General features: G+C 43.5%; 1 protein-coding gene across 2 annotated transcripts in view; it reads right to left on the bottom strand.

Moving 5' to 3' along the window:
• dync2li1 (dynein cytoplasmic 2 light intermediate chain 1) overlaps nucleotides 1-23,076 on the bottom strand; it is a 38,013-nt gene that overhangs the window by 12,795 nt on the left and 2,142 nt on the right. For both annotated transcript variants that reach the window (XM_033025518.1, XM_033025517.1), the window contains exons 2-6: nucleotides 14,067-14,184; nucleotides 12,262-12,296; nucleotides 11,985-12,054; nucleotides 10,617-10,705; nucleotides 6,069-6,255 (exon numbers count right to left, since the gene is read on the bottom strand). In XM_033025518.1, coding sequence (XP_032881409.1) covers nucleotides 6,069-6,255; nucleotides 10,617-10,705; nucleotides 11,985-12,054; nucleotides 12,262-12,296; nucleotides 14,067-14,184 — 499 coding nt within the window. The remainder of the gene's footprint in view (nucleotides 1-6,068; nucleotides 6,256-10,616; nucleotides 10,706-11,984; nucleotides 12,055-12,261; nucleotides 12,297-14,066; nucleotides 14,185-23,076) is intronic.

The raw sequence follows: 23,076 nt of genomic DNA, 5'->3' as shown, positions 1-23,076 counted from the left end.
TCACATTTATCCACATTATACTGCATCTGCCAAACATTTGCCCACTCACCCAGCCTATCCACGTCACCTTGCAGTCTCCTAGCATCCTCCTCACAGCTAACACTGCCCCCCAGCTTAGTGTCATCCGCAAACTTGGAGATATTGCCTTCAATTCCCTCATCCAGATCATTAATATATATTGTAAATAGCTGGGGTCCCAGCACTGAGCCTTGCGGTACCCCACTAGTCACTGCCTGCCATTGTGAAAAGGACCCGTTTACTCCTACTCTTTGCTTCCTGTTTGCCAGCCAGTTCTCTATCCACATCAATACTGAACCCCCAATGCCGTGTGCTTTAAGTTTGTAAACTAATCTCTTATGTGGGACCTTGTCGAAAGCCTTCTGGAAGTCCAGATACACCACATCCACTGGTTCTCCCCTATCCACGCTACTAGTTACATCCTCGAAAAATTCTATAAGATTCGTCAGACATGATTTACCTTTTGTAAATCCATGCTGACTTTGTCCAATGATTTCACCACTTTCCAAATGTGCTGCTATCCCATCTTTAATAACTGACTCTAGCAGTTTCCCCACTACCGATGTTAGACTAACTGGTCTGTAATTCCCCGTTTTCTTCTCTCCCTCCCTTCTTAAAAAGTGGGGTTACGTTTGCTACCCGCCAATCCTCAGGAACTACTCCAGAATCTAAAGAGTTTTGAAAGATTATTACTAATGCATCCACTATTTCTGGAGCTACTTCCTTAAGTACTCTGGGATGCAGCCTATCTGGCCCTGGGGATTTATCGGCCTTTAATCCATTTAATTTACCCAACACCACTTCCCGGCTAACCTGGATTTCACTCAATTCCTCCAACTCCTTTGACCCGCGGTCCCCTGCTATTTCCGGCAGATTATTTATGTCTTCCTTAGTGAAGACGGAACTAAAGTAGTTATTCAATTGGTCCGCCATATCCTTGTTCCCCATGATCAACTCACCTGTTTCTGACTGCAAGGGACCTACATTTGTTTTAACTAATCTCTTTCTTTTCACATATCTATAAAAACTTTTGCAGTCAGTTTTTATGTTCCCTGCCAGTTTTCTTTCATAATCTATTTTTCCTTTCCTAATTAAGCCCTTTGTCCTCCTCTGCTGGTCTCTGAATTTCTCCCAGTCCTCCGGTATGCTGCTTTTTCTGGCTAATTTGTACGCATCATCCTTCGCTTTGATACTATCCCTGATTTCCCTTGTTATCCACGGATGCACTACCTTCCCTGATTTATTCTTTTGCCAAACTGGGATGAACAATTTTTGTAGTTCATCCATGCAGTCTTTAAATGTCTTCCATTGCATATCCACCGTCAACCCTTTTAGAATTAATTGCCAGTCAATCTTGGCCAATTCACGTCTCATACCCTCAAAGTTACCTTTCTTTAAGTTCAGAACCATTGTTTCTGAATTAACAATGTCCCTCTCCATCCTAATGAAGAACTCAACCATATTATGGTCACTCTTGCCCAAGGGGGCACGTACAACAAGACTGCTAACTAACCCTTCCTCATTACTCAATACCCAGTCTAAAATAGCCTGCTCTCTCGTTGGTTCCTCTACATGTTGATTTAGATAACTATCCCGCATACATTCCAAAAAATCCTCTTCCTCAGCACCCCTGCCAATTTGATTCACCCAATCTATATGTAGATTGAAGTCACCCATTATAACGGTTTTGCCTTTGTCGCACGCATTTCTAATTTCCTGTTTGATACCATCTCCAACTTCACTACTACTGTTAGGTGGCCTGTACACAACACCCACCAGCGTTTTCTGCCCCTTAGTGTTTCGCAGCTCTACCCATACCGATTCCACATCCTGCAAACTAATGTCCTTCCTTTCCATTGCGTTAATCTCCTCTCTAATCAGCAACGCTACCCCACCTCCTTTTCCTTTCTCTCTATCCCTCCTGAATATTGAATATCCCTGGATGTTCAGCTCCCAGCCTTGGTCACCCTGGAGCCATGTCTCCGTGATCCCAACTATATCATAGTCATTAATAGCTATCTGCACATTCAACTCATCCACCTTATTACGAATGCTCCTTGCATTGAGACACAAAGCCTTCAGGCTTGTTTTTACAACACTCTTACCCCTTATACAATTTTGTTGAAAAGTGGCCCTTTTTGATTTTTGCCCTGGATTTTCCGGCCTGCCACTTTTACTTTTCACCTTGCTACCTATTGCTTCTACCCTCATTTTACACCCCTCTGTCTCTACGCTCACACATTTAAGAAACCCTTTCCCTTTAACTCCATCCTCCACTAGCCCATTCGACACCCCACCCCCCTTATTCAGTTTAAAACCACCCGTGTAGCAGTGGCAAACCTGCCTGCCAGAATGCTGGTCCCACACCTGTTAAGATGCAATCCGTCCCTTTTGTACAGTTCCCCCTTACCCCAAAACAGATCCCAGTGATCTAAGAATCTAAATCCCTGCCCCGTGCACCAGTTCCTCAGCCACACGTTCAGGTCCCGTATCTCCCTGTTCCTGCTCTCGCCAGCACGAGGAACTGGAAGCAAACCGGAGATAACAACCCTGGAGGTCCTGCTTTTCAGCACTTTTCCGAGCTCTCTAAAGTCACGCTGCAGAATATTCCTCCCCTTCTTTCCGACATCGTTTGTGCCGACATGCACTACCACTTCTGGATGTTCACCTTCGCCCTTGAGGATTTTCTGCACTCTGTCCGTGACATCCTGGATCCTGGCACCAGGAAGGCAACACACCATCCTCGCATCCCGTCTGTTGCCGCAGAAACCCCTGTCCGTACCTCTCACAATGGTGTCTCCCACTACAATGGCGTTGCCTGCCTTAGGCCTTTTTGGTTTTGGCTCAACAGCCCTATTCGCATCACAAGCCAGTCCGTCGCCCAGTGTAAACACCTCTTCTGTCCCGACAGCTTCTAAGTGGGTGAACCTGTTCACAAGAGGTACAACACCCGGGGACGTTGGCATTCCATGCTTCCCTCCCGTTCTCACTGTCTCCCACCTTCTCTCTTCCAGTACCTTAGGTGTAACAATCGTACTGTAGGACTTGTCGAGGAACGACTCCGTTTCTCGGACGAACCGGAGGTCATCCACTTGCTTCTCCAGTTCCCCAACACGGCCCTTCAGGAGCTCTACCTGGATGCACTTCTCGCATTTGTAGCAGCCAGAGGCACTAGCGGTGTCCTTGACCTCCCACATACTGCAAGCATCGCACTGAATCAGCTTGCCTGACATTTCCTTCTTTCGTCTCCTCGCCGAAGACTCTCGAGCCAAAGACTCACAGGGCACTTCCCTCACAAGGCCGCTCACTCACTGCCGCTCGCTAAGAGCAGTCTTGCTTAAATTGACTGATAAATTGCCTGATTTACCAATTTACAAACCAAATTCCTCAGTTTTCAACTGTTTTCCCAGCTGACTCACTTCTCTCCTCCCACTTGGGCTAGAGCCAATCAGTCGTATCTCTTGCTAAACTCCTGCTGCTGTTGTTGCTCCCAAAACTACAGCAGTTCTGAGTCAAGTCTGCCTGTCCTTGAACTGTACTTTAACTGTTTTCACTTCTCTCCTCCCACTTGGGCTAGAGCCAATCAGTCGTATCTCTTGCTAAACTCCTGCTGCTGTTGTTGCTCCCAAAACTACAGCAGTTCTGAGTAGTAGGTGCAGACAATAGACAATAGGTGCAAGAGTAGGCCATTTGGCCCTTCGAGCCAGCACCACCATTCAATGTGATCATGGCTGATCATCCCCAATCAGTACCCCGTTCCTGCCTTCTCCCCATATCCCCTGACCGCTATTTTTAAGAGCCCTATCTAGCTCTCTCTTGAAATAATCCAGAGAACCTGCCTCTACCGCCCTCTGAGGCAGAGAATTCCACAGACAAAGAGGTCCTTCTGCAGTTGTACAGGGCCCTGGTGAGACCACACCTGGAGTATTGTGTGCAGTTTTGGTCTCCAAATTTGAGGAATTACATTCTTGCTATTGAGGGAGTGCAGCGTAGGTTCACAAGGTTAATTCCCGGGATGGAGGGACTGTCATATGCTGAGAGAATGGAACGGCTGGGCTTGTATACTCTGGAATTTAGGATGAGAGGGGATCTTATTGAAACATATAAGATTATTAAGGGTTTGAACACTCTAGAGGCAGGAAGCATGTTCCCGATTTTGGGGGAGTCCAGAACCAGGGGCCACAGTTTAAGAATAAGGGGTAAGCCATTTAGAATGGAGATGAGGAAACACTTTTTCACACAGAGAAAGGCCTGTGGAAATCTCTGCCTCAAAGGGCAGTGGAGGCCGGTTCGCTGGAAACTTTCAAGAGAGAGCTAGATAGGGTTCTTGAAGATAGCGGAGTCAGGGGATATGGGGAGACGGCAGGAACATTGATTGTGAATGATCAGCCATGATCACATTGAATGGGGGTGCTGTCTTGAATGGCCGTATGGCCTACTCCTGCACCTATTGTCTATTAAAGTTGTTGTCATCTTAAACCAGGATATTTAACATGGACAGAATATAGGAACCAAGAAAAGGTACACTAAAAACAAATAAAAAGTGTTTTTGTTTTTATTTAATCATATTTAAAATGAACTGATCTTAATATCAGCCTCTTTACAAATTAAAGGAATACTTCCAAACCGCTATAATTTAGAAATAGAATATGTAATGAGTGAAGAATGGGGCTTCATCAGAATAATACGGATCTAGGTAGGGTTAAAATATAAATTGTTTGTAAGATTGAGGATGAATAAAACAAAAACTTAAATTTACCTTCCAATATAAGATATTTTTCAAAGTACCTGGGAGGGGCTAGTTTTGGTGGGATGGGATGAGTTAACCAGGGAGTTGCTGTAGAAAGTGGTTCCCTCCGCAACTCCCTGGTTAACTCATCCCTTCCCCCCCAAACCAGCCCTGCCCAGGTACTTTCCCCAGCAACTGTAGATGCAACACTTGTGCCTACACCTCCTCCCTCGACTCCATCCAAGGATCCAGACAGTCCTTTCAGGCGAGGCAGAGGTTCACTTGCTCCTCCTCAACCTCATCTACTGTATCCGTTGTTCCACGTGTAGACTCCTCTATATCGGCGAGACTAGGCGCAGGCTATCTTTTACCGAACACCTCGGCTCAGTCCGATTAGGCCTACCTGATCTCCCGGTTGTTAAACACTTTAACTCCCATTCCTACACTGACCTTTCTGTCCTGGGTCTCCTCCACTGTCAATGTGAGACCCAACATAAATTGGAGGAACCACACCTCATATTTCACTTGGGCAGCTTACAACCCAGCGGTATGAATATTAATTACTTTAATTTCAAGTAGCTCTTGCTTTCCCTCTCTCCAGCCCTCCCCCATTCTAGTTCTCCAATTCATTTCATTGTCCTCCTGATTAAATATTACTGATTGTATGCTTCACTTTCACCTTCCACTTAGGCAAAAATGTACCATTCTACATTTCCTTGAGCATCGTCCCCTTTATCTGTGTTTTCACACCTTACCCTTCCATATCTCTACGTCTCCCTCTCTGACTCTCACTCTGAAGAAGGGTCTCGACCCGAAACATCACCCATTCCTTCTCTCCAGAGATGATGTCTGTCCCGCTGAGTTACTCCAGCATCTTGTAACTATCTTTGATCAAAGGATTGGTTTACAAGTGTAGAATATTTTTTCAGCAATTAAATAGAGTTTTGGTAAGACCATGCAGGAATTCTGTGCATAGTTTTGGTCTGCTCTGTTTAGGAGGGTGTAAAATGAAGATTAACTAGACCAATTCCTGGATTTAAGCCAGTATAAGAATGGGTGTGGAAATTAGTTGACCAGGAGACAAGATCAAGAGTATTATTTCATGACATTTTGAAGAATGACTGAATTTTTTAATATAAACATTAAGGCCAATGGGCTCAGAAATGGAAAATGGTCAACAAGCAAGATTTTCTTTCATAAAACAATTTGCACTCACTGAGTTATGAATATGTTACCAACTTTCCACATTCCAAAAAAACAAAATCATAAACTTTTCTTCTGAAAGTTACATATGCAGAAGGTTTTCTGAAGCTGGACTCACCGGGTGATTCTTCTGTAAATTTTTCCACGATCTTTGCTTGATCTCATTTATATTAATGGAATATTTTTTACCTAGTTCATTCATAGTTTTGTTTATATGGTTCTTTGTCACAGTCAGTAGCTTTTCCATGGTTTGCCACAGGTCATTGGGTTTGGAAAGGTCTAATACCAAAACAACAGAAAGGGTCCTAGAACGAATGAAACATCACAAATATCCTAATTTGTCTTCAATATATTTAAAATAGATCAGTCATGACAGTATTGAATATCCCAATAAGCATAAATCCCAGGTGGTCTAATCTGCTAGTTCCTAGATGTTGATGTATATTTGATGTTCAGCATGATTCTGAATTCACATTCACCTGCCAGCTCTAATACATAAAAGATGAGGTTGCAAATTCTCCAATCATCAAATTGTACAGAAATGCAAATCTAATTAATTTTATCAGCATAAATATCCAATCATAAGTTATGCATTAGGGACTATTATAGATCACATTTCTTCATATAAAAACAAATGACATCTGATCTGTTAAACTGTGTGATCTTATAAATATCTTGAGAAATTCAGTTAGACTAATATTTATAGTTTTGAAACATTTAAAAAATCTATCACTGTACACATGATCTATTGCCATTAATAATTAAATAACTATACATAGTATCGCTACTGATTTAATACAGACTATACTAATAAATACTATACTAATAAAATAGTAACAAATTATGTAAATGTTGCAACATACATGGATAACAAGTTGCAATGTTGCAACATAGGACAACAAGTGTCAAAATACAGTGCATTCAAAAAGCATTCAGACCCCTTCACTTTTTCCACATTTTGTTACGTTACAGCCTTATTTTAAAATGGATTAAATTCATTTTTTTTATCATCAATCTACACACAATACCCCTGAATGAAGAGGCGAAAACAGGTGTTAAGACATTTTTGCAAAGTAATTAAAAAGAAATAACTGAAATATCCCATTTACATAAGTATTAAGACCCCTTGCTATCACACTCAATGACCAGCCAATGGACCAGAACACTGAGCGGTTCATCTACGCCGACGACCTCTGTGTAACATCCCAAGAGAGTACGTTTGAAGCTGTAGAAGCGAATCTCACCTCAGCCCTAGATGAGCTACACCTCTACTACGAGCGCAACCACCTACACGCAAACCCTGCGAAGACCCAAGCCTGCTCGTTCCATCTCAGGAACCGGGAAGCAAACAGACCCCTTAACATCACATGGTCTGGAACACCTCTTGAGCACTGCACCAACCCTGTCTACCTCGGTGTAACACTGGATCGCATTCTCTCCTATAAGGAACACGTCAAAAACACCAAATTAAAAGTTAACTCCCGAAATAACATCCTCCGGAAGCTGACCAACTCCAAATGGGGAGCCACAGCACACACATTAAGATCTACTGCTCTGGCCCTGTGCTACTCCTCTGCGGAGTATGCGTGTCCTGTTTGGGAGAGATCATCCCATGCCAAGAAACTAGACCCCGCGTTGAATAACACCTGCCACTCAATCACTGGCTGCTTGAAGCCCACCAACATAAACAACCTGCACCTCCTCGCTGGCATTGCCCCTGCTGATGTGAGACGGGAAGTCGCCAGCCGAGTAGAGATGACCAAGGCCACCAGTGATGAACGCCACCTCCTCTATGGACGTGTACCCCCGGCCCAACGGCTGAAGTCCAGAAGCTTTCTCAGCCATGTCCAGCCCTAATAGCATCACGGGAAGAAACCAGACTCCAACTATGGACAAAAAGGCTTGAGGACGACCCCCTCCTACTGACATGGGTATCCCTCCTTCTGAAGCCCTCCCTCCGGGCTCAGAAGCACCATGGGTCCAGTGGAAGACGCTCAACCGCCTGAGAACAGGAACAGGGCGATCAAAAGCTGCCATGGCCAGATGGGGCTATGAAACTGGCCAAACCACTTGTGAATGTGGAGAAGAGGACCATACAATGCAGCACTGCCTTGTCTGCCCCCTACTACCCAACCAGTGCAGCCCAAAGGATCTTGCAGTGTTCAATAAAAACGCAAAGGACTGTGTAAAGGAATGGGAAACTGTCATATAACCAACCAGCTTCAAAGACACGAAAAGAAGAAGAAGAATCACACTCAATATTGAGCTGGTTCATCCTGTTTCATTGATTATCCTTGAGATGGTTCTACAATTTGATTGGAGTCCACCAGTGGTAAATTAAATTGATTGGACATGATTTGGAAAGGCACACACCTGTCTATATAAGGTCCCACAGTTGACAGTGCATGTCAGAGCAAAAACCAAGCCATGAAGACAAAGGAATTGTCCGTAGACCTCCGAGACAGAATTGTGTCGATACACAGATCTGGGGAAGGGTATAAAACTATTTCTGCAACATTGCAAGTCCCGAAGAGCACAGTGGCCTCCGTCAGTCTTAAATGGAAGAACTTTGGAACCACCAGGACTCTTCATAGAGCCGGCCAAACTGAGCAATCGGGGGAGAAGTGCCTTGGTCAGGGAGGTGACCAAGAACCCCATGGGCACTCTGACAGAGCTCCAGAGTTCCTCTGTGGAGATGGGAGAATGTTCCAGAAGGACAACTATATTTGTAGCACTCCACCAATCAGGCCTTTATGGTAGAGTGGCCAGACAGAAGCCACTCCTCAGTAAAAGGCACATGACAGCCCGCTTGGAGTTTGCCAAAAGACATGAGAAACAAGATTCTCTGGTCTGATGAAACCAAGATTGAACTCTTTGGCCTGAATGCCAAGCGTCCAGTCTGGAGGAAACCAGGCACCGCTCATCACCTGGCCAATATCACACCTATGGTGAAGCATGGTGGTGGCAGCATCATGCTGTGGGAATGTTTTTAAAAGACAGGAACTGGGAGTTGTCAGGATCGAGGGAAAGATGAACGGAGCAAAGTACGGCGAAATCCTTGATGAAAACCTGCTCCAGAGCATTCTGGACCTCAGAAGGTGGTTCACCTTCCAACAGGACAACGACCCTAAGCACACAGCCAAGACAATGCAGGAGTGGCTTCGTGACAAGTCTGTGGCCCAGCCACAGATCGGACTTGAACCCGATCGAACATCTCTGGAGGGACCTGAAAATAGCTGTGCATCGACACCCCCCTTCCAACCTGACAGAGCTTGATAGGATCTGCAGAGAGGAATGGGAGAAATTACCCAAATACAGGCGTGCCAAGCTTGTAGCGTTATACCCAAGACGACTTGAGGCTGTAATCGCTGCCAAAGGTGCCTCAACAAAGTTATGAGTAAAGGGTCTGAATACTTATATAAATGTGATATTTCAGTTATTTCTTTTTAATTATTTTGCAAAAATTTCTAAACACCTGTTTTCACTTTTTTATTGTGGGTATTGTGTGTAGATCGATGATAAAATAAAATGAATTTAGCCCATTTTAGAATAAGGCTGTAACGTAACAAAATGTGGAAAAAGTGAAAGGGTCTGAATACTTTCTGAAAGCACTGTAAATGTATCATCATTTCATTGTGTGGACTTTTGGCTTGTAGACCTCTGATAAGCTATAAAGCAATTTTTAATTACTTCCCACTTCAATGAAACAAAAGATAAAGCATGGACAAAAGTATGCAATGGATACATTCTTATAAGATATGTAATTTGCATTCTAGTGGAGGTTAAACCCTGAACTCCATCATCAAGTTTGCTGATGACACTGTGGTGGTGGGCCTGATCTCCGATAATGACCTATCTGGAGGAGGTGGCTGACCTGGCACTCAGGTGTCAGGAGCCTCCTCTTGAATGTCACAAAAACTAAGGAGCTGAATGTGGACTTTAGAAAGGCTCAACAACCGAGGGCGTACATGCCACTGGAGATAAATGGGACTACTGTGGATAGGGTGAGCAGCTTCTAATACCTGGGAGTCCACATCACACAGAGGATCTGATATGGACAACAAACACTGCCGCACTGGTGAGGAAAGCAAGGCAGCGCCTTTACCACCTCGGGCAGCTGAGGAAATTCAGAGTCTCTCTGAGAATCCTTCAGTCCTTCTACTCTGGGGCTGTAGAAAGCATCTTGTCCGGTAACATCACGATGTGGTTTGGGAACAGCTCTACCCAGGACAGGAAGGCTCTGCAGAGAGTAGTGCGTTCTGCCGAACGCACTATGGGAACTACACTCACTCCCCTGCAGGACCTATACACCAGGAGGTGCAGATCCAGAGCCAGCAAGATAATGAAGGACCCCACCCCAGCAATGGACTGTTCCAGCTGCTATGGTCAGGCAAGCGCCTCCGCTGTCATGCTGCGAAAACAAAGAGGATGAGACGGAGTTTCTTCCCACAGGCCATCACGACTGTAAACTCTTATCTCACCAGGGACTAATTTACTGTTGTGTTGTGTCTTTTTATGTTTCTAAAATGTAAATACTGGGTCCGTTATGTTCTGCTTTGTTGTTTTTGCACAATCCGCAGGCATTGCCACTTTCATTTCACTGCACATCTTGTATGTGTATGTGACAAATAAAGTTGACTTGACTTGACCAGATAGTGACACAAACCTTACGTTGTCAACAGTGATTGGAATCTGGGCAAGATCAGATAACAAGGTTCCACCACCTAGTTCCCAAAAATGAGAAATATCTTTTGGCTGCAAAACAGATTTCAACACATGGATATTTGAAATACATAAATAAATTTATAATGTAACAATAACATACACAAAAGATATTTGATTTTAACAAATTGTTTATCAGCGTATTTTATATTCTGGAATTTATATTTTAGCGAGGTAGTATTAGGGTACTTTGCTGCTGCAAGGCAAACTGATAATTCTGCAAATACACAGATTTCCCCTGATAGTTGGTTAGATTTTGGCATAGACTCTCGAAGAGCTCCTTATGGAAATGCACCAGAAATATCCGTCAGGTTATTTCATGCAATGTATTATCCTTTTGGTTATATTAGGGTTGAAAATTAAGCCGATGCCCTCCAGTGGCAGAAAATTGATGGTACTCATCAAGTAGACATCATCACAAAAACAGCTACAAATTACTTAATGCTAAATCAAATTAAGGGAATACATTTAAAATATAGATTACAACATGTTGCAATTACAATTAAAATCCCCAAATCCACAGACACAGTATGAAATCTCAATAATTGTTCATAACTATAATCAGGATCTGGAACTATTTGAATGGATCTTTCAATTAAAAATCAAATAATAGATGCATTCACCCTCAATGTGCAGCATATCATTTATTACCAGTTTAGATAAATTTAGCTTTCGACTTGGAACAGTTCACTCCTGCAGTGTTAATGCATTGTAATTAAGTTCCGTTGCATTGACCTCATTATGGAGATGATTGGCTACATTCCCAAGACTGTATCACATTCCTACAAACCATACACATCATTTTATTACTGCTCCATACATCTATTTATATTTCTGCATAACAATTTCCAATGCCTTTGGTATGACAAAGTATATATTGCAATGTAGCAACTGAAGCAAAATGGCATCAAAAGCTTCAGGGACATGGCAATTATGTTCAATTATTACTGGTCTCTGGCTTGTCAATTTTAAAAGATCTAACTCTCATCAAGGATCATACATGGATGTAACATACATATTGTTTAAATATGTCCATCTATAGTGGGGGGGCTACTGAAGGTTTTAAATCCCATTTGACATGGAAATATTAGACTGGCAACTTGTGAAGGACCAGTTAGGAGGTTTAATATTTGGTAGGTATCGGGATGCAGGGGAATTACAGTATGAATATGAATTAATAAATGTTGTCAAATAGCACATTTAAGATGCTCAATGCTGGTTAACTTGGCACAATTTCTGTTCAAAACTTTTTTATAAAATGTTTTCTTTCTTGGAATCAATTTGTCTTTGACCCAATAACATTATTGCTTACGGTGTTATGTCTTCTTGCTCTTCTTCCAAAAGTATATTCCAAAGCTAACGTTGGCTTTGAAACTTCATCCCTGCCAAAGATAAATTAAATACACATACTATATACTGTATTTTTATAAATTCACAATTATTTATCTTGACTTATCTGGTAGCATAAAAATAAATGAAGTAATCCCAGGTGTATCAGAAATACACCGTTGGGTTAATATGAGTTGTTTAAATCCGCACTCCGAAGACATTCAATTTTCCAGATTTTAAAACCAATAGCCAACACATACCTGTCAAGGAATCTGAGTATAATTGTAGTTTTCCCCTGTAAAACAAAATACAAGAAACACTTATTCTATTTGTACATCTAGGTATCATCATTAACAACAAATTAACAATGTCCATTAATATTTTGGTGTGACTATTGCAAATCTCAGAAACATACAGTAGTTCAGGAATTACTGCTGCTTACTAGACATTAAGTTTTGTTCAAGTCCTTGAGATCAAATATTTTTTTCCTCATCTGACCAATGGCACTTTGAAGGCAATGCTGAAAACCTTCATCAATGTCTGTCTTCGTCAAGAAGCAACTCCCAAAATATGGGAATTGATCCACATTTTTTCAGTGTCTTTCTGAGAGCTTTTACTGTCAAAAGATGGTGTAATGTAGGAGGGACAGGATTTGCACTCAACATGTTGAAAACAAAGCTCCTCTACTAACATGAAAATAACTGTGGGGAAACTCATGCCCTGATGTTCCCTCAGATGCATTGATAAGCATCTAGTGGGGGGCACGGTGGCGCAGCGAAGGAGTTGCTCCTTACAGCTCTTGCAGCGGCGGCGACCCGGGTTCGATCCAGACTACGGGTGCTGTCTGTACGGAATTTGTGCATTCTCCCTGTGACCGGACTCCCCTGCGTGGGTTTTCTCTGAGATCTTGATTTTCCTCCCAAAATCCAAAGAAGTACAGATATGTAGGTTAATTATTGGTAAATATAAAAATTGTCCCTAGTGTGTGTAGGATAGTGTTAATATGCGGGGATCGTTAGTCGGCACGGACCCAGTGGGCCGAAGAATCTGTTTCCGCGCTGTATTTCTAAAACTAAAGCTAAAAAAACTCTCCTAGGCAGCTATGAGACCAAAGAAATTATTTGAAACCTTATCAATTCTGATAAAAGGTAATTGATCTGAAAGACGGCTGGAAAACGCTGTCAACTAGTTGGGGTTTCTGTGGTGAATGGCCAATTCGGTGTAGTGTTCACTATAATACATTCTGAATTTCCATGCCTGCACATTGTGGCACAGAAATTGGGAGAAAGCTGGAGATTAGATGGATACATATTGGATCACTCGTTCTGTTCCTGTACTCACAAGTGAATAAATCTTTAAAAGGAGCATTTAATGCCAATTTTTCCAGAATTTGATGCATATTTAAGCATTTCACGAATTCAAAAATATTTCCATTTGTTTGACCTGCATCCAAATATTTCGGATCAACCTTGTTCACAGCACCTCACACAGTGATAGAGGGAGTGACTCTGATAGGATTTTGAGAGCAGCACAACCCCCAAAGGATGGTACATTCACAGGGCTGGTCAAAGGGAAAATTGTAAGACAAGGGGTTTGTTAAGCTCATTTCGGCTCAGAATATCTTTCTCTCCATTGAAATATTTCTTGCAATGCAGGTTTTTTTAAAGCAAGGATTTCTAGCATCCACAGTATTATGCGATGTAATTATTATTTTAAGCAATTGTTCTTTTTCAATGTCCCTTTCACATATATTTGAATGAGTAAAGAGTGTTTGTGGGCTCAACAAGTTTGTTGTTCTGGTACCATTCAATCTCCCACCAATACACCAATACACTCATCATTACCAGTAATTTGTCGAACAACTTTGTCAAATTTGAAGATGGTGTTGGAACTGAGTTTGGCTACACAGTCATGGGTATAGAGTGAGTAGAACAACACTCAGCACACAGCCCCGAGGTGCTCGGTGATTGTAAACATGAGAGCTACTGGATTTAGTTCTTTAATTTATGGGTCTAAATGCTATAAACACAGTGCTTTAGTTTTGAAAATGGTCCAAGCAGCTTACCCCACTCTTGCTTCCCAGGAAAAATACAGATCGTTCCCTTGTTTCCAAGTCTTCTTCATTTTCTTTCTCTTCACTATTTTTAGAAACTTCAGCCACAGCTATGTCCCATAAGGTATCACTGTAGGTAAAAAAAAAAGACCCACAAAGAAAGAATATTGCTAAGCAAATATAGCAACATTTTAGAATGTAGAAACAAGAAGCTGCAGATGTTGGTGCTCGAGTAGTTCAGCAGGTCAGACAGCATCTCTGGAGAACAGGGGTGGGTGATGCTGCAGGTCGGGACCCGTTTTCAGCCTGATTGTGGAGGGCGGGCGGAAGGAAGCTGGAAGAATGGAGAGGCAGGACAAAGCCTGGCAAGTGAAAGGTAGATACAGGTTAGGGGAAAGTTTGAGTTGCAGCTGGATGGATAAAGCCCAGTGATGAAAAGACAAAAGGTGTGAGATAACGCTAGAAGAGTTGCGAATTGTGAAGCTAGAGTAAGAATGTAGATGAAAGCGGTAGGAGAGGGGAGAAATACGTGCGAGTCCAGGTGGTGAATTGGGAGGAGAGTGGGGGAATAAAAGGGGAGAGGGGTGGTGCGTTTGGTTAGTTACCTAAAATTAGAGAATTCAATAGTCATACTGTTGGGTTGTAAGCTGCCCAAGCGGAATCCGAGACGCTGTTCTTCTGGTTTGCGTGTGGCCTCACTCTGGCAGTGGAGGAGGCCCAGGAAAGAAAGATCAGTATGGCAATAGGAAGAGGAGTTAAAATGTTTAGTAACCGGGAGACTCAGTAGGCCTTGACAGACCTGGTGTATTTTCAGCGAAATGGTCTAAATTTGGTCTCGCCAAAGTACAGGAGGCCACATTGGGAATGCCGGATATCAATGGATGAGGTTAGAGCAGATGCATGTAAATCTGTCTCATCTGGAAGAAGTGCTGGAGTGCATGGAAGGATGCGAGGGAGGAGGAGAAAAGCAATAGGTGTTGTTTCGGGTCGAGACACCTTCATCAGCCCCAAAACCATCACCTGTTCCTTTTGCCCAGAGATGCTGCCTGACCTGCTAGTTACTCCAGCATTTTGTATGTATCTTCAGTGTAAATCTGCAGTTCATTTTGACACTCCTTAAACTAAACAAAGTTGCTCACATTTCTTTCTATGAACCTGAATTTTTGAAAAGAGTATCTGAAACGTTTAGCTCGGGGCAGAAGGATTCATCTGCAAAGAAACTTGCCCTCATACATCATACGTATACATACATACATAGGTATACATCATACATACATCATGAATCCCCCCCTCCCTCCTTTTTAGTCAGTTTTCCTGACTGCTGACCTTTGCAAATTCTAGCCAGTTCACAGGCAAGGAAACAAAGCAAAACAGAGACACAAGAGAGTGTGAACACTGTCACAGACTCTGTCCATTACATAAAGCAAAGCAAGTTTTTCTCTTGAGGTTTAGTTTAGTTTCGTTTAGTATAGAGATACAGGGCGGAAGCAGGTCTTTCGGCCCAGCAAGCCCGTGCCGTCCAGCGATCCCCGCACACTAACACTATCCTACACATGCTAGAGGCAATTTACAGTTACACCAAGCCAATTAACCTACAAACCTGTACGTCTTTGGAGTGTGGGAGGAAACTGGAGCTCCCGGGGAAAATATACAAACCACAGTCACGGGGAGAACGTACAAACCCCGTACAGACAGCACCGGTAGTCAAGATTGAACCCGGATCTCTGGCGCTGTAAGGCAGCAACTCCACCGCTGGCCACAGTGCCAGTATTTTGGATTTCACATCATCAGCTGTTTGAGATCAGCACTGATATGAATATTTCATTTATTTTGTCACGTAAACCGAGGTACAGTGAGAAGTTTTTGTTTGTTCCGTGCTTTACAAGTCAGCAGATTGATACAAATACATCGATAGATGCTCCTGAACACATCATCAGTGATGTAACCTGGGGTCATTGGGTGTTTCGGGTCTTTCAACATCAGACACCCTCACCCAGGCGACCCAGCCGTGATTGATCAGACCACGACTTGTGTTCAGGTGGCATTCGCTCCTCCCCATGGACCTCCTCTCCCGATCCAGAGCCATCTCGAGGCCTTCTCCGCTGCCTCTGTGGTGTTCTTGATGGCCTTTCTCATCGCCACTCCGTTTATGCCCAGTGCACTTAAGGCTTTGTAGAGCGATTGCCCAGCAAAACCTCTGCAGCCAACCTCGATGGGCATACACCTTGCCTTCCAGCCCTGCTTGCGGCAGTCTATGACCAGCTCTTCATACTTGGCCATCTTCCTCTCGTGGGCCTCCTCCAGACGGTCCTCCCATGGCACAGTCAGTTCCAACAAGACGATGTTTTTGGTCGCCTCTGAGACTAGGAGGATATCTGGCCTCAGGGTGATCATGGCAATGTGCTGTGGGAACTTCAGCTGTTTCACCAGGTCTACGGAAAGCTGCCAGTCCTACGCAGTTGCCAGGATTCCTGACTGATTCCTGGCTGCTGTGGTTCTTGGCAGCTGCACTCCGGCCTTCACAAAGGTGATCATCTGGGTGGTGGGGCGTTCTCGTCTACAGCTGCTGATTCCCATGCTCATGGCTTCTGCAATGGGTTTAAGAACCTGGTCGTGACGCCATGTGTACCGTCCCTGCCCAAGAGCCTTTGGGCAACAGCTCAGGATGTTCAATTATTCTCCTTCCCCTTGGCCTTGTCAAACTGGGGAGATGGGAAGATTCCCAGGCCTGCTCTTCCCCGAGTCACTGCTCCCACCAGGACTCTGTGGCGTATCCGAGACTCTGCTTGCAGCACGGCTTCGCCGGCTCTCCACTTCCTCCCAGTTTTCACCTCCACCCCTGCTTGAGCCACCTTGGGGTCGCTGGAGTCCCTGTACAGCATCACCTCTCTGGCCCGAGTCACCTTAAACTCCTCCTCCAGGGACTTCAGGGGCAGCTGGAGCTTGGTGTTATTTCCGTAAAGGGCGATGCTGGTAAGGCTCCTGGGCAGTCCCAGCCACCTTCTGAGAAAACTGCTGACTTTCCTCTCCAATCTCTCTACGATGGATATTGGGACTTCGTAGACAAGCAGTGGCCAGAGTATCCTTGCCAGAGTATCCTTGGCAGGATACCATGCTGGTAAATCCATGCCTTGAACTTGCCGGAAGCCCTGACCGGTCCACTGCTCTCAACCAACTCTCCAGCTCCTGACAGGTTGCCTGGGCAGATGCTGTATCCTTCAGGCTGCTGTTAAACACCTTGCCAAGACTCTTCACTGGCCTTTCGGAGACAGTTGGGATTGGTGTCCCTTCGATGTTGAAGCGGAATCTGTCCATGACTTTGCCCTTCTTCAGCACCAGTGACCTTGATTATCCTGGCTTAAACCTCATCCTTGCCCATCCAATCAGCTTCTCCAACCCCTGCAGGATCCACCTGCCTCCTGGCACTGACTCAGTGGTGACAGTCAGGTCGTCCATGAAGGCTCTGATTGGTGGTTGGCGCATTCCTGACTTGGTCCGAGGGCCCCGGCACTCTGGCTCAGCAGACTTGACGATCATGTTCATCGCCAAGGCAAAAAGGATCACAGAGATGGTACAGCTGAAAAAGCTACTTTTCTTAACAACTAAACAGGTTCGCTTCTTAATAAACAGACACCACACAAACTGTTTGGTAGACCAGTTCAAAACTTTATATATTATCGGCCGATGGAAGGGAGGGAGAACTCCAGTCAAGTGACCAATGTAGACACTTAACTGTGCTCAGCCACCTTCTCTGAACAACAGAATTACATAGCATTATATAGTGTATGTTTGTCACCTTAGCACATTCCAAAGACATTAGTCATGGTCAGAGGTACAGGAAAAGGCATCACATCAAAGGCATTTTGTCACATGGTACAAGATATACTAAAAACATTGGCCATTTGGTTTAGGTCATTTTATTTTCAAAGAGATCACCCTAGCTCTTTCGCTGCTTCCTCTCTGTCACTTGGTCCCTCATAAACATAGGACACTTGGTTTACGGCATCTTACATCAAAGAGATCTCTCTAGCTTCTCCTCTCTGCTTGTCACTTGGGAGACAATGTTATAGGATTTATTATCTCACACACCGCAACCTAAGGCAAGCCTAATTTGAGACTAAATATAAGCTGTAAGCTAGCCCAGAAGCCAATTTAATATCTTCTTATATTTTTAACTAAAATTCAGCTTCATCATTCCAACCTTTTATCAACATTTTGATAACAACTACAGTCCTTGCTGAGTACATACGAAAGACCATAAGCATCTCATCAGACAAATTAATAGTACACTCGTAACACAATCAATTCATAGTGGACAATCGTTCCACAAGTCCTTCCAAACATTTTAAATGGCCACCAACCTCCCCTGGACGTGACACTAATATACTACCATAGGACAGGATAAGGATCATAAAAATTGCTCAGCCTTTATTCGGCTTCGCTTGGAATTCCCCGTGTGCTGGTGTAACTGGTTCATGCTTCTCTTGTGTGGCACTGCATTTGCAACATAACAATGCCCTGTCACAAATATACTGTTTCCTAAAAATACACCAGTGCCTTGGTTGTGGCAAAAACAGGTAGATTTAACTGGCCTTTGCAGACCTCTTACTGTCTGTAGTCAGGGTATCTTTGCTGCGCTTGTCATGTTTGACTTCAATCTTGTTTAAAAGGAGGTGTGTACCATCCTTTAAATGTGGGTTAGTCCGCAAGTTTGCCATTCTGAAGAAAGTTCAGTCCATGTGGGCTGGGCCACCCCAGAATAAAGGGAGCATCAATAGCCCATCGTCCTTGTTTCCACAAACTGTTCACAGTCAATCAAATGTATCCAGCGACGATGATCTTCAATCTTTACAGCAGTTCATATTGTTAGCAACACTTGGTTGTTCTTTTCAATACAGTCTCAATTTCTTCTTGTCCCAGCACCATCATCGTATAGCTTTTATGGCCTTGGTCACTGGTTTCCAGCAAAAACTCCTCCAACCTGGGAATGTAGATCTGGCAAGACATGGGTTAATTGCCGTCCATACATAATTAGTTAATTGCCCAGGGCCTGTAAGTGGCTTCCCCCCACTCTCCAGGTGGTGGACACAGCAGCTTTTCCTGTATCAATAAAAAGTTGTAAATCTTGTTCACCAGCTGAGTTTCTCCAGCACTTTTGTCTACCTTTGATCCTCCAGTATCTCCAGTTCCTTCTTAACACTTCCCTGTGAACTTATTCTTTAATCCGATTATATCCGAAGAGACTCTCCCCACCTAAATATTCAATTCTCCAAATATGTTCTCTTCCCCAATCTACTTTATCTTCTCACCTTTCATCCCTCATTGTGAGTTCCCTCAAACCCCCTTTTGTAAGTCATAAGACAATTTTTCATCTACCTTCATTTCCCTCACACAGCACATGCTTCAACATCTTTTTGTTTGCTTGAAAACAGTAATCTTGCTTCATTTGCATTTTAAAAGACAACCGCTGTTATCATATCAAAACAATCTTTCCCAAAGGAACTCACTCAGAATCAGTAATCAATAATACATTTTATTTTTCTCTGTAATTTTGACATTTCCAATCTCATTTAACACTTTAATCGGGATGAGTCTTTTTTAAACTTGGTTCAAGATTTATAATCAACCAACACATTTTATCATTCGAGTATAGCTCCGCCCCCCCCATTCATGACTGTTTCTTAACACACCATAACCTGTCTGACCATTTGCATTTTAAAGGACAAACTGTTCTTAAAGCGACACACACTTTTGCTCATTGCTTCTAATTTTACACATTCCATATACAAAAAACATTGTTTTACAGCAGCACATATAGAAAAACATTGTTTTACCAGCAGTATATAATATTTCATCTTCAAAGACGTCTCTTTGTAATTTACTTTCCCTTTTTCTGACAAGAGTTCTGTTTGCCAAAATCCTGGTTACCTAACCCTAATTGGACATTGATCCAGATCATGATTAGTCAGACTCCCCGTGACTTTTCAGTCTCCCTACCCTATCCTCATTTCTCCATCAAATTTTCCTTCATCCCCAATTTTTTTATAACATGTCAGAAAAAGGATTTACCTCCGGGGTAATTTTGTTTTGCAATCCCCATTGACTCTTTCCACCATCCCAGATGCCTGTGGGTGGTGTACACAGTGAATTGCTGTCGGATATTACAATGTGCACATTTTTCCTAATTAATAGTGGCAATAAAATGAGGACCATTGTCTGAGTTTATGACAGTAGGTAGGCCAAACCTGGGATTAACAGCAATGTTACTGTAGTTTCAGCAGTATTATTAGTGGTTGGTGGAGCTTCACTCCACCTGCTAAATAAATCTAAAATCACTAAGCAATATTTATAACACTGGGCCCTTGGCATTTCAACAAAATGAATCTGTATGCATTCAAACGGTCGTGATGGCATTGGCGTCACCCCTGAGGGTATCTTAATTGTTTTGCCTGGATTACTTCGTTGGCAAATTTTACATTCAGAGGCCTGCCACCACATTTCCTTTGTTATCCTATCATTCCCTCCTTACCAGCATGGGTAAGACGGGTAAAAATGTATCGTATACACCAACTTGACCAAGCGGGGTGTGCTGAATCAATGGCACAGCCCTCTTGTTTCCATAGTTATTTTTATATATAAGAGGCGTCCCTCTGTAATGTACATACCTCCCTCATGTTTGGCAGGACCGTTCTATTTGCTAGCATCTGTTTAGCTGCTGTCACTACGCATTTGGATGTACAGGCTGCACTGTTTGGATACACTATCGGCAACTCATTGCCTTTTGCTATAGGGTCCCCAGCACCAGTGTGTGCAGTACATTTAACAATGGCCAGCTGTTCTGGTAGCATCAATGCCTTAAACAAATTACGCAAAGAAAGGCATTCCCGTGCTCCCAATCCTGGGGAGCTTTGTAAGGTCAGAACTTCGAGGTATATGGATATTACTGACGGAGCTGCCAAAGGTAAGGATGCCATTGCTACTGGTAGGACATAGGGAGGTGGACGCCTCCCAGGATTATCTAACTCCTCATCTTCACTACCAAACAGGGTCGTCGTGCCAGACATGAAGTCTCCTCCAGTGGATTTACTAGTACTGGGTTTATTTTTACTAACCATCACCCGTTTCTCACCTCCCGCCTGTCTCTTAATGATTTTCTCTTGTTCCTCCGTCCACTGGCATTCTAGTTGCAATACTTTCCATCCTTTCATAGTGCCATCCTATTTCGTAACTCTATCCCTTGTTTACACGCAGTATCCATCCATCATCGATCTCTACTCTCCTCATGCTTCTTCTCTGCTTCTGCTTTCCATGTTTTAATTCCCTTCTTCCATTTCTTTCCTGCCTTCCTTTCCCATATCAACACCTCTGCTTTTTTAATTGTCTCGACATTCCATGTGCTCCCTACTGGCCAGGCTTCATCCCCCAACCGTTTGGTCAACTTGTAACTTAACATTCTAAATTTCTTATTATACTTAGGATTCAAATAACACATATGTTGGACGGGGGTTCCCCCCTCACTGTTATCCAGAGCATTCCCCATAGATAGATAGAGAGAAAGAGAGAGAAAGAGAAAGCAGACCTCTTAATTCCGAATCGTTCAAAATATATCAACCAGGCCGACTCGCTACTCGAGACCCCAGTTTCTCAACCTGGCAGACGTTTTAAACTAAATATACAACGCCACTTATTTCTCAACCCGACAACTCTTCGGATGTCTCAATAAGCCAGACGCACACCTCAACCCCCGTATCTCAACCCGACAAATCACGGATATCTCAACGAGGCCGATAAGCCCTTAGTAGAGAGAGAAAAAAAGAGAAAACAAAGAGAGATAGACAGAGAGAGAGAGAGGAACCGCTCAAGTCGTTCTTAAAAATATACACAAGCCCTGCTTAAAAATACATACACAATTCCTTCGTTAAAAAACATATAAAGCCCAACTGGTCTTACCCGTGTCTGTTTCTAAGAACCTCGGCGGGGAACCTGGATCAACCTCTGATGAAGGATCACAGACGTTCCCGGGAGTTTCTAGGGAGTCGGTCTTACAAGGGGGCCGATAGAGCTCAGTTCTCTCCCGTCCAATCCCGGCAACCTCTGCAACCTCTTGCACAGTCAGCTGTTGATGTGGTCCCAGCGAGGCCTGCCAAAAAAACGCCAATGAAAAAGCTACTTTTCTTAACAACTAAACAGGTTCGCTTCTTAATAAACAGACACCACACAAACTGTTTGGTAGACCAGTTCAAAACTTTACTTATTATCAGCCGATGGAAGGGAGGGAGAACTCCAGTCAAGTGACCAATGTAGACACTTAACTGTGCTCAGCCACCTTCTCTGAACAACAGAATTACATAGTATTATATAGTGTATGTTTGTCACCTTAGCACATTCCACCGACATTAGTCATGGTCAGAGGTACAGGAAAAGGCATCACATCAAAGGCATTTTGTCACATGGTACAAGATATACTAAAAACATTGGCCATTTGGTTTAGGTCATTTTATCTTCAAAGAGATCACCCTAGCTCTTTCGCTGCTTCCTCTCTGTCACTTGGTCCCTCATAAACATAGGACACTTGGTTTACGGCATCTTACATCAAAGAGATCTCTCTAGCTTCTCCTCTCTGCTTGTCACTTGGGAGACAATGTTATAGGATTTATTATCTCACACACCGCAACCTAAGGCAAGCCTAATTTGAGACTAAATATAAGCTGTAAGCTAGCCCAGAAGCCAATTTAACATCTTCTTATATTAAGCCTGTGATGATCCCAACCTCCAGTCTGTTCTCTTGTTCTCCCTGGCTTCTCTGATGAGCTGGGTCACCACTCCCGTGTGCTCTAGACACCCCGGCACTCCAGATAAGCCTCCCTTTTCCAATGAGCTGTCGATGTGGCCATTGCTGGAGAGGAAGTTGGTCAGCCGCCTCGCCACTATGCTGAAGAAAATCTTGCCTTCAACGCTTAGCAAGGAGATGATTCTGAACTGATTGATCTTCTTGGAATCTTCCTCCTTTGGGATCCAAACT

The sequence above is a fragment of the Amblyraja radiata genome, chromosome 8 (genome assembly GCF_010909765.2).
Source record: "Amblyraja radiata isolate CabotCenter1 chromosome 8, sAmbRad1.1.pri, whole genome shotgun sequence".
NCBI classification, from domain to species: domain Eukaryota; kingdom Metazoa; phylum Chordata; class Chondrichthyes; order Rajiformes; family Rajidae; genus Amblyraja; species Amblyraja radiata.
Note: the sequence above shows the minus strand (reverse complement) of the source record. Positions and strands in the feature narration are given on the sequence as shown.